Source organism: Otolemur garnettii, unplaced genomic scaffold, assembly GCF_000181295.1.
Source record: "Otolemur garnettii isolate 467f Iridium unplaced genomic scaffold, OtoGar3 scaffold00028, whole genome shotgun sequence".
Classification (NCBI taxonomy): Eukaryota; Metazoa; Chordata; class Mammalia; order Primates; family Galagidae; genus Otolemur; species Otolemur garnettii.
In genome coordinates this window covers 12,048,203-12,059,878 of record NW_003852423.1, presented here as the reverse complement: position 1 = coordinate 12,059,878, position 11,676 = coordinate 12,048,203, and the positions used below count along the sequence as shown (strand labels likewise).

The 11,676-nt window shown below is 40.0% G+C and overlaps 1 protein-coding gene across 1 annotated transcript in view; it reads right to left on the bottom strand.

Annotated features, from left to right (window-relative positions):
* Positions 1–11,676, bottom strand: part of PLEKHA8 (pleckstrin homology domain containing A8) — a 58,039-nt gene that overhangs the window by 8,437 nt on the left and 37,926 nt on the right. The window contains exons 11-12 of the mRNA XM_003788545.2: positions 9,359–9,489; positions 8,272–8,342 (exon numbers count right to left, since the gene is read on the bottom strand). Of these exons, the coding sequence (XP_003788593.1) occupies positions 8,272–8,342; positions 9,359–9,489 (202 nt within the window). The remainder of the gene's footprint in view (positions 1–8,271; positions 8,343–9,358; positions 9,490–11,676) is intronic.

Sequence of the window (11,676 nt, the reverse complement as noted above, 5' to 3'; positions counted from 1 at the left end):
CAGGGGACCAGGCAGGGCAGGGCCTGACAACAATGCAAACTTAGATAAGCAGTTCTCGATAATCACTTCTCAACAATTATTTGTTATTATTACAGTTTAACATTATAAAATTAACAAAAATAATATAAAACTCATATGCTGGCGAAATTGCCACATGGCAGCTGAAAACTGTATATTCCCTTCCTGTTCTCTGGCCCGCTCGTGCATTCTTTCCAAAAATCGGGACTTTTTTAAAATGCCACGGGACATGGGACAAACTGTTAGCAGGACTGTCCTGCCAAAAGCAGGACGTCTGGTTACCCTAACATAGAGTGGACCCACCTAAAAGAATCCACCCCTTCCCTTTCCCATTGGATGTTCCACCTAGGAAAGGTAAAGGAGCCAACTCCCACCCTTCTAACAGATGTCCAACCCAGGAAAAGAAAAGTCCGACCCCCACCTTTCTGACCCTTAAATCCCCCATCTGCCATTACCCATGTGTGGATTTCTTTGCAGATGGAGATCTCACCCGACCTATACCCAGTTGGATTAAAGAGACCTATAATCCCTTCTCCCAGAGATAACCACAGTCAGCATTTTGGGGAAATACTTTTTCATTCTTTTTTCCTATAGAGAGAGTATTATTTTCTTCTGTTAACAAAGTCATGATCATTCTGAGTTGGAATTGTGGTAGGAAAGTGTAAGATGAGATACACACTTCTTTACAGTCTGTAGCAGACATAGGTGTCCTGGTCCCTAGCCTTTAATTCCAGAGCATACTTGGTCAGACAGACCACTTGTTTAAAAAGGGCTCTGGGCTCAATGCTACTGCTGCAATGAGAACCTTACATGGGGTACCTTTCCCATACTTTGCCATTCAAGTCAACCATTCAGAAAAGCCATTCTGCATACTTCTAAAGGATAGCAAGAAGACAAGGAGGACAGGTACTAAGTCAAGAGCACTGGCACCCAGGCCTCACTCAGAATGAGGAAGTGTTTGTATAGCTGTATGATCTGTGTCTTCCCACCTTGCCAGGCTGGAGGAAGCAGCTATGCCTTGTTGTGTCTGTACCTTGCCAGAAGAGAATCCCACCTGGCAAAATGTGGGCCACATGGTCATGGGAGAAGAGGGAGTCACAGAATTTGGGGTGAGTCCTGATAGGTCCCAAAAGACTACTGATACAATTTAAAACTAAAAAAATAAAACTCATTTAAACAAAACAAAACAAACAAAAAAAGACCTGTCACAAGTCCTTAGCTGACTTCTAGGGCTACAAATATTCCTGCCATGTGAGGCTACATTAAAATAACATGAAGTCTAAGCGTGACTTATTTTGGTTACTTAGAAAAGATTAGATAATGAAATATACATTAATCCTCACTACAATACCAGTTCATTACCATAACACTTGTTCTATAACGTGGGAGTATTTTTGGCCTCTGAAAGACATAAATGATACCTTTCTCTCAGTTCTTTGAGATGTGTCAGTTCCCCAGAGACTGAGTCAAAATTTCCAAGTAGGAAACCTTGACAATCACCTTGCCCTATTCTCTTACTTTTATAAATGAAGATACAGAATACCTAGAAGTAGTGACTTTCCCAAGGTCATGAACCTAAAATCAATGAGAATTCAGGGCATTCCTGTCATATCAAGCCATTCTTTAAAAAAGAAACAACAACAACAAAATACACCTAATGTTTATTCTTGATGAAAGAAAGTTATGAAAATGAAAAATATGCCTTTTTTAGTCATTTCCTAAAAGAATTAGCACCTTTTTCTAGTTATAGAAACACCACAGATCTGATTTCTTTACTACTAACTCAGAAACTTGCTATGAGGTTTATGCATGTAATACCAACTCTAATATGTAAATGGGAAAAGGATGGGTAATCCGACATTACGTATGCTGCAGAAAACTGACTTTATAACTAGAAACAATACATTTATATCCCTACTTTATACCAATCTCAAAAGTAAACTCTAGGAAGATTTATAAAATTTTGAGAAGAAAATATTAGAGAACATCTTTGTGATCCTAAGGAAGAAAGGGATTTCTTAAACAAGATATAAAAAGTACAAACCATAAAGGAAAACAATGACATGTTTGATCACATAAAATTTCTGTATGCCAAGACATCATAAATAAAGAGATAAGGCATGCCACGGACTGAAAGAAGAGATTTGCAACTCTTTTTTTTTTTTTTTTGAGACAGAGCCTCAAGCTGTCCCCCTGGGCAGAGTGCCGTGGCATTACAGCTCACAGCAACCTCCAACTCCTGGGCTCAAGCGAGTCTCCTGCCTCCGCCTCCCAAGTAGCTGGGACCACAGGCGCCCCCCACAACGCCCGGCTATTTTTTGGTTGCAGCCCTCATTGTTGTTTGGCGGGTCTGGGCTGGGGATTCGAACCCACCACCTTAGGTGTATGTGGCTGGCGCCCCAGTGGGTTGAGCTATAGGCGCCAAGCCGAGATTTGCAACTCTTAATTGAAAAATATTAATCTCCAGAAAATATTAAGAACTCTCATGAATCAATAAAGAAAAGAAAACCTAAGAGAAAATGATCAAAGTACATGAACAGGCAATTTGTGAGGAAGAAATCAAACTGCCAATGAAAATAAGAAAGGCTGCTCAACCTTACTAGTAATCTAAGTAACTCTGGCAATATTCTATCATTTTATAACCATCAGACTCAAATTTTAAAGTCTCACAACAAGTATTAACAAGAATGTGCAGCACTGGGAACTCTCACTATGCTGCCAGTAATTACCGACTTTGGAGAGCAATTTGGCAATATCTAGTAATGTGGCTCAGCCATTTCAGTTCTATTATATACTAGACCAGCAAGCTCAGTAGGAGCTTGTTAGAAATGTAATCATATACCCTATCCCACACCTGCGGAGCAGTCTGTGTTTTGGGGAGTCTTCCCAGGATGATTAACAAAGGCTAGAGTTTGAGCATCAGTGCTCTTGGCAACACAGTTTCTCAACTAGTAAGGTGTAGGATAAATTACAAGTATGTAAATTGTCAGAACCCCTGGGCCAGTCACCCTTAGGTATTAGCTACCTCCTTTTCCTAGTATACTGTTTAGACCTTACAATTGCCTATATGACAGAGAATAAGTGCAAAAGGAACATGTACATTATAGTGTCATTTGCATTAATAAAAATCTGAAATCAACTGTGTCAATAGTATTAGTTTTTCAAAACTGTGGTCTATTCATGATACATGCAAAACGAAATAACAGGGAAAATGAATGAGGCAGGATTGTAAGAATCAATAGTGGATACATCTGAAAACAAAACTGAATGAAAATGGAAGAATATGTACAATATGGTATCATGTACATGAATTTACATGTACATGAATAATAATATGTACTAATATGTACTATATATATAGTAAAAATATACATTCATTACATAATGATAAACAGCAAATTCAGGATGGTGATCTCTGAAAAAGGATGTACTTTGACCATTTTTCTCTTAGGTTTTCTTTTCCTCAATGATTCATGGGAGTTCTTTATATTTTCTAGACATTAATGCTTTTCAGTCATGAGTTATAAATATCTTCCATCAGTCTGTGACATGCCTTTTCTATTTGTAATGCTAATACTGCCAGTAAGAAGCATATGCTATGAGTGGTTCTATGTTCCATAATATTTGGGGGATAATCAGTCAAGTTATGTTTTGATACTGATTATCTGATTATATGTTCTGACTTATCTCTCTCACTTAGGTCTCCTAGTCTGTGAAAGCTTTTCATATTACATATATGACTAAGCATACTTTTCTTATTCTGTGGCAGAACAGATCTTGGCTGGGCTAATTTTTACTTATTTATAGAATTATTCTGAGGTGAGAGATGTGAAAATATGCTACTTTGCTGAAAGAACAGTGCAAAATGTGTAACATTTAGTACAATGGCCCATGAAATGCCAGACCAACTTTTCTTCCTTCCACTCACTAAGATGCTTTCCAAAATCTCTTTCTGATGTGGCATCTGCAAATTGAGGGACCCAGTTCTGTGGCAAGCCATTAAATACATCTGTCTTATGAATACAACTTCTCCCTTAATATGGCCTCTAGGGAGTGTCGTAATGCACTAAGGATATAGAGCAGTTCTTGGCACAAAACCATCCAAAACGTTACATCAATATGGGGAAGTCAAATGATGGTTCAAGTGTAAAAGGAAACAGTATAAACCTTAAGGCCTCCTTCCAGATGCTGAGAACTGTTCCAGGTCATAGAACTGCAGCAAACAATGACTACAGATGCATTTTCTAGAAAGGTAATAGCTATCAAAGCTTCCACAGTGTCATTTAGGGCTTTACAAATCATGCCCCATCTCCAAGGCCATTAAAACTACACAAGTTTTACAAACATTTATCTCAAACCCTTTCCTATGTTTTGTTTTAATGGAAAACTTTTTAATTATGATGCAAAACTTTCTAATTATGATGCAAAAACTTTCTAATTATGATTAAAAAATTAATGCTGTGACTGATTTCACCACTTTTATTCTTGCTTATTAACAATCCTTCAGATGCAATCAAAATTCCAAAATTATCATGTATAGCCAAGTGAAAGGTGAGCTTCAGTGGCCTAGGTCTAGATGAGTAAGTCTCAAACTTTAGTATGGATTAGAATCAAGTGAATGACTGTTTAAAACATAGATCGCTAGACCCCACTTCAGCAGTTTCTGATTCAGCAAGTCTGGGCATTTCTAATTAAGTTTCTAGGTGATGAAGATACTGCTGTCATTAGATCAGTTTGAAAACAACTAATCTGGATTTTGAGACCCTACAGAAGATATTTATCTTCTCTAAATCTCAGTTTAGTCACTATAAAGGGAGAATATTTGGAAGATTTATTCAAATGTTTACCAAGAATGTATAATAATTACAATGGGTGCTCTATAAATGGTAGATGTTATTATAATAACTCAAATTCAACTTCAGAATTTTAAAAAGGTAAGCTAATTTGCCTACACATGGCCTATAATTTACACATATCCTCTCTTTTACCTATATTCTCTCATTTCAGACAAGGTTCAGTTCACTAAAAAGGCTGCAACTTCCAAATGGGGGCGGGGCAGTCCTTATCCCAGAAGAAATATGCATAAAGAGCCTAGGGGTTCTGAATAACTACTAAGTAAACATTTCTCATAAACCTATCTTGGTTCCCCCACAGCTTGTTGTGTCTGTGTCAAGAGGGAGGTTGGGCTAGTTAGGGGAACTTTATCTCCTCACACGGAGCAGCAGCAGGAACTAGGGATTACTATGATGAAAGATATGATTCAAATCGTAAAAGCCTCCTTTGAATTAAGCCTGAACATCAGGATGAAAATGTCAAATTTACAGCCCCCTTTTCCTTCCTAATGAAAACAATGCTGAAGGAAAAGAAAAGGAAAAGCTCAGATTAACTGATTATTTCAGTTATGAAGCAGTATTTGCCCTTCAAAATCTTCTTCCTTTTCACAAAGTTAACATCTCCAGTCTTCAAATAAAGTAAAAAGTACCAGTTAGAGCAGCGGTTCTCAACCTGCAGGTCACAACCCACCGGAAATGTATTAAAGGGTTGCAGCATTAGGAAGGTTGGGAACCAACTGAGTTAGAGGGAAAAGGGGACAGAATTGGGGTGGGGACAGGGCAGAAATGGTATATCCTTAATTTCCTTTCTACCTCCTGGGGTCAAAACTTGCTTAGGTCGGGTAAGCCGCTGAGTTCTATTGCCTGAGCTCCTGCAGTGAGCTAAGTGAGATTAGCATTTGCCCTCCTCCCCTCCAACAGGTAGCCCTAACAAAGCAACAGCAGCATGTGACATGTGGAGTCCCCCAGGCATAATGCGCCCAATGCCATACTGTCTGCTTTTCCAACAGGAGGAGATGTCTTTCTTTTGGTGTGAAATTTCCACACTAAGAAGTTAGTTTGGACAGAAGTTTCTGGCTTGGCATCTGAGCTTTATAAACTTTCCATTTCTCATTTGAAACAAATAAGTCTGGCAAGTTATCAAGTTCATATATTATGATGATGATGATGATGAAAATATAAACAATATAGAAACTAAGCTCTATTGAGCACTTATCATGTGCCAAGAACTTTTCCGGTTTTTAACAAGCATGAACCTACTTAATCTTCATAACAACCTTATTAGAGAAATGGTATCATCATTCCCACTTTTAGATGAGGAAACTGAGGCACAGAGAGCTTAAGTAACTTGCCAAGGAAAGAACACTAATAAGTGGTGGATCCAAGAGAACCACTCCAGAGCCCATGATTCTAATTACTCCAGGCCATAAAGCTTGATAGGTACTGGCTAGGGACATGAGTAGACATGGTGAATACATATTTAGTATTGGAATCAGAACACATAGACAGAGACTGTAACTGAGACTATCTGGAAATTCAGGGCTATGTGGGGACTTCAAACATTCAGATGGAGGCCAGGCGCAGTGGCTCATACCTATAATCCTAGCACTTTGGAAGGCTGAGGCAGGAGCATCATTTGAGGCCAACAGTTTGAGACCAGCCTGGGCAACATAATGAGACCCAGTCTCTATAAAATAACAAAAACACTAGCCAGCCATGTTGTCATACACCTCTGGTCCTTACTCGTAAAGCTCATAAAGTGGAGGTTGGAGGATAAGTTGAGCCTAGGAGTTCTAGGTTGCAATGAGCTATGATCACCTACCCCATTCCAGCCTGGGTGAGAGACAGTGTGAGACCTTGTCTCATTGAAAAAACAAAAACAAATTGCAGGTAGTTTAAGGATGGTAAAGAAGATCCTTTGTGGGAGAAATGAGGATCTCGGAGATGTGACTCCAAAATGATCCTTCTTCAGTCACTGTGGGGTCTTAAGGAAGTATTTTAATCTCTCCGAATTTTGGTTCTTTAACATGTAAAAATGGATTGATGTGAAGATTACATTGTCTAAATTCTTCACAAAGTGCTATGAAATGTCAGTTCTCTCTCTCTCTCTCTTTTTTTTTTTTTTTTGAGACAGTCTCATTTTGTCACCCTGGGTAGAGTGCTGTAGTGTCATAGCTCACAGCAACCTCAAACTTTTGGGCTCTAGCGATTCTCTTGCCTCAGCCTCCCAAGAGGCTGGGACCTACAGGCAATAGCCACAATGCCCAGCTATTTTTTAGAGAGGGGGTCTTGTTCTGGCTCAGGCTGGTCTCAAATCTGTGAGCTAGGCAATCCAACCGCCTTGGCCTCTTAGAGGATTACAGGTGTGAGCCACTGCACCTGGCCAGCTCTTGTTATTTTATGGCATATCAGCAACTTCTAGATAGGGTAGATGGGGGAATCTAGAAGGGGCAGAATCCCTGAGGACTTGGGGACAAACGGAAGTCTGCTAAAGGGAGGCAGAACCCACTCAAGACACTGAAAAATGCAACACACAACACTGGCTCAGGGCACTAGTCCCCAGGGGCTCGGAGCACCCTCCCCACTAGGAGCATCTAGTTAATTCATGTCACTGTTTACAATCATGGCTAGTTACAGCTTGACTCTGTGCATCTTTACACTATAATTATATAGGGCTCCAACACAATGGAATTTTCATTTTTGTCCCCAAGGTCTATGCTAGAAGAATTTCCTGTAAGCTAGAGGAGAAAGTTCAGCTACTCCATGAAGTACTGTGTAGATGCTTCTAAATATTAACATTTTCCAAAACTGGTCTGACAGAAGCATCAATCCATCCATTTACCCATAAATCTACCTATCCAGTGTTTATTAAGCACCTATAAGGTTGTGGTCACTATATTAAGATGCTGAAGATATAGGACAATCTCCTTTGACCAACATCTCTATCTCAGTCTTGGTCCAACACTACAAAATGGGACATGCATAGAGCATTTTAAGAAAACAGAGTGATGACCAACTGCTTCTGTCCCTCTGAAACAAATCCCCAGGATACCCTCCCACCCCATTTTATGGTCTCCAAAATTAGCTTCTTTCTGAATACTCATTTTTTAGGACTATGCTATATTTCAAGATTCATTTAGGAAAACACACTTCCTGATAATACTAGGTCTTCCTATTAAGAGATGTCTTTCTGTTAATTCAATGCTTCTTTAAATTATTCTGTTTTTTAATAAGTAAGATCAGATTACCAGGTCAGTGTCTTAGGGGTTCTGGAAGCAAATGATGGATAATAGTAATATAAGAAAAGAAATCAAATTGAATCCTGAAAAGCAGAAATTTTCCTTATGCTTTATCTCCTTTTCCAGAGGTTTCCGTTCCAAATTCTATTCAACTGATGAACTAAAATGTAAAGAACACTTACTCAGAGCTGTCTGGATATCCTTTTCTCCATTTTTCACTTCTGTCAAAAATCCCTTCAAAAATTTGAGACCTCTAAAACAAAAAACAAAAAAAGGAAGAAAAATTACTTTCAAAGTTAATTTATGTTGAATGGGTATAAAGAAATGGTAGGCAGCAGCCCCACTTCTACTTCGGTAACAGCTTGGACTCCGCAGTAAACAGGCCAACTCACAGTCAGTCCTGCCTCAGTTTCTTCATTGTCACTTCCCTTTAGCTGACTCTAGACCAGCGGTTCTCAACCTGTGGGTCGCTACCCCTTTGGGGGTTGAACGACCCTTTCACAGGGGTCACCTAAATACATCCTGCATAGCAGATATTTACATTACAATTCGTAACAGTAGCAAAATTACAGTTATGAGGTAGTAACAAAAATAATTTTATGGCTGGGGGTCACCACAACATGAGGAACTGTATTAAAGGGTCGTGGCATTAGGAAGGCTGAGAACCACTGCTCTAGACCCTTCCCTCATCCCACCCAACGTACCCAAAGCACTGATTTTCAAAATGTGGTCCCAGGACCAGTGGATTCAGTGAATTCCTGAGAATTTGTTAGAAGTACAAATTCTGGTGCCCCACCCCAGACTTACTGAATTAGAAACTCTGGTTTTGAGTCCAGTATTTTTAATAAGCCCACCAAGTGATTGTGATGCCACTGAAGATGGAGAGCTTCTGATTTAAAGAAAAACCAGTTCACTCTACTATCCTTTAAGGTTCCTATCTTATATATATTACTACTAATAATAACAGTATTTATCACCATAAAGAGGGGGAGGGAAAAGAAAGGAAAGAAAGGAGAGAAAGAAATAAAAGGAAGCAAGAAGGGAAGGATGCAGGGAAGAAGAGGAAAGAAAGAAAGGAAGAAAGAAGGAAAGAAAGAAAAAGAAGAAAAGAAAGTAAATTGTTATTATATTTATCAGGCCTTTTAGAAGAGGCTAAACAATTCAGTTATACCCTACATTTGGAATCAGTCTCCTTTATGTAACAATTTTTCTTGGTGGCAACACCTCAGTTAAGCTGGATTTTAACTTGCCCCATCCCTTCAGCCTCACCTCTTTAGCCACAAGAGGGCTTCCGTAGCTGAGTTCCTAACCTGGGCTACATCTGCCTCTACTTCATGTAACACTATCTTCTGGAGGGTGGTGAACTCTTCCTTGTTGGTTATATACTTCTGATTTACTTTCTGGAGAAAAAGAAGGGAAACAACACAGGTTAAAAATGCTAAAGTTGGAGGATGGTCAAGATGGCAGACTAGAGGCAGCCTGCACACATCGTTCTCATGGAGGGATCAAAATTAATGAGTAGATATTCACTTTTGCATGTATCATCTGAGAAAGAGCATTGAGAATCAATATAGAGGGAACGGAAGGCACCCGAAGTTAAGGAGAGGGAAGTGGGGCAATCAGCAGCATCTGAGGTATACAGGGAAAGCACTTGCTTGGGGGGGAAGGGATAGAGGAGAGAACCCTGGGGTGCCACGCTTTCCCTGAAGACATTGCAACTGCAACTGTGGGAGGACCCCTCCACCAAAGCAGGCCACTAGAACCACAGAGAACAGACTGGAGCCTATCCAGTCAGTGGGCAATGCTCTGAAGAGAAGCATAATGGGGGTCCTGCTGGCTCACAAACCCTGGGTACTGTGGTTGGCATCATTTTTAGGTCCCTGCCCTACAGTACTGTAGCTACAAGGGGACAGATTCATTGCTGCCACTTCCCTGTAGCCTCTGCTGGGCCAGGAAGGGAGCAATGGGTGCTACTACAAGCCTTGTGGGTGGGTGCCACTCACCCCCACCGCTGCCAGGGACCTGGGCTTAGCAGGTGCTCCACAACTGAGTGCCTGATATTGCTGCTTAGGCACCAGATGGAGGAACTGGACGGAATCTGGGCCCACAGCCCTGGGTACTTGTTGCTGCAGCAGCTGCTGCTGTTGCCCAGGTAATGTTACCACTGATGGACCTGGCAGGGCTAATGCTTGCTGGGGCACATCAACCCCCTGCCACAGCTGTAGATCTGCGTGGGGCGACCATGAATGCCATGCTTGCTGACTGCCCATGACAACCCCAGGGAAACAGGCAAGACACAGGACAGCAGCAGTGTTAAAGGCTCACAGTGTACCCACTCCGCTCCCGCCTAGTCAATCTTCTAAAGCAGGACTCAAGCATAGCTTCCAGAGACCTCTCCCTCTCTTCACTGAGCAAAGCAGAACAGAGATATCGACCTTAAGCTGAGAGAAGAGGTTTCAGATGAAAAAGAACCAGCATAAGGACTCTGGCAACATGAAAAAAAGGAGGCTGTTTTGACACCTCCAAAGGATCACAATAGCTCTCCAGCAATGAACTCCAACCAAAAGTAAATGGTTGAAATATCTGATATGAAATACAGAATGTGGATAGCAAGTAAGAGCAATGGAATTAACGAGAAGGTTGAAAACCAACACAAAGAAACCAAAAAGTAATTTAGGATATAAATGAAAAATTCACCAAGGAGATAATAAACAAAAAAATACAGGGTGGACATAAAGTTTGTTTGCAATTTAAATTAGAATTTCACTTCTAGAAATGAAAGTCATTTAGGGAAGGTCAAAGTACAGTAGAAAGTTTTTAAAATAAATTAGACCAAGCAGAATTTCAGAACTTAGAGATGATGCTTTCAAATTAACCAAGTCAGTCAAACATGAAAAAAGGATCAAGAAGAATGAACAAAGTCTCCTAAACATAGGGGACTATGTAAATAAAGCAAACAAATACTGAAGAATCACAGGAATCCCCGAGGGAGAAGATGACAAAGCAAACAGCATGGATAACAACTACTGGAGGGAATCACTGAGGAAAAGGAAAACTTCCCTAGTATTGTTAAGAGATTTAGACAACCAGAAGCTCAACAGCTGGGAGAGTCATGGCAAATAGGACATGAACAAGGCACATAGTAATGAGTCTGGCCAAATCCAAAGAGAGGGAGAAATTCTTTCAAATATAAGACAACTTACAAAGAAAACTCCACAGACTAATAGCAGACTTCTCACCAGAAACCTTATAAGCCATAGGGAACTAGGGTCCATTTTTATTCTTCGTAAACAGAATAACTGCCAGCCAAGAATTCTGTATTCTGCAAAACTAAGTTTTGCAAATGAAGGAGAAATAGTCTTCCCCAGACAAGTAAATACTGAGGGAATTTGTTACCACCAGACTTTCTCTACAACATGGAACATGTAATTGATACCTACCAGTGAAAACTCACAGCTCTTATAAAACAGAAACCCATGGGAGAAAACAAAGCAACCAGGTAATAAACAACATGATAAACACAATAGTATCTCACATATCAATGCTATCATTGAACATAAATGGTCTTTTTTTTTTTTTTTTTTTTT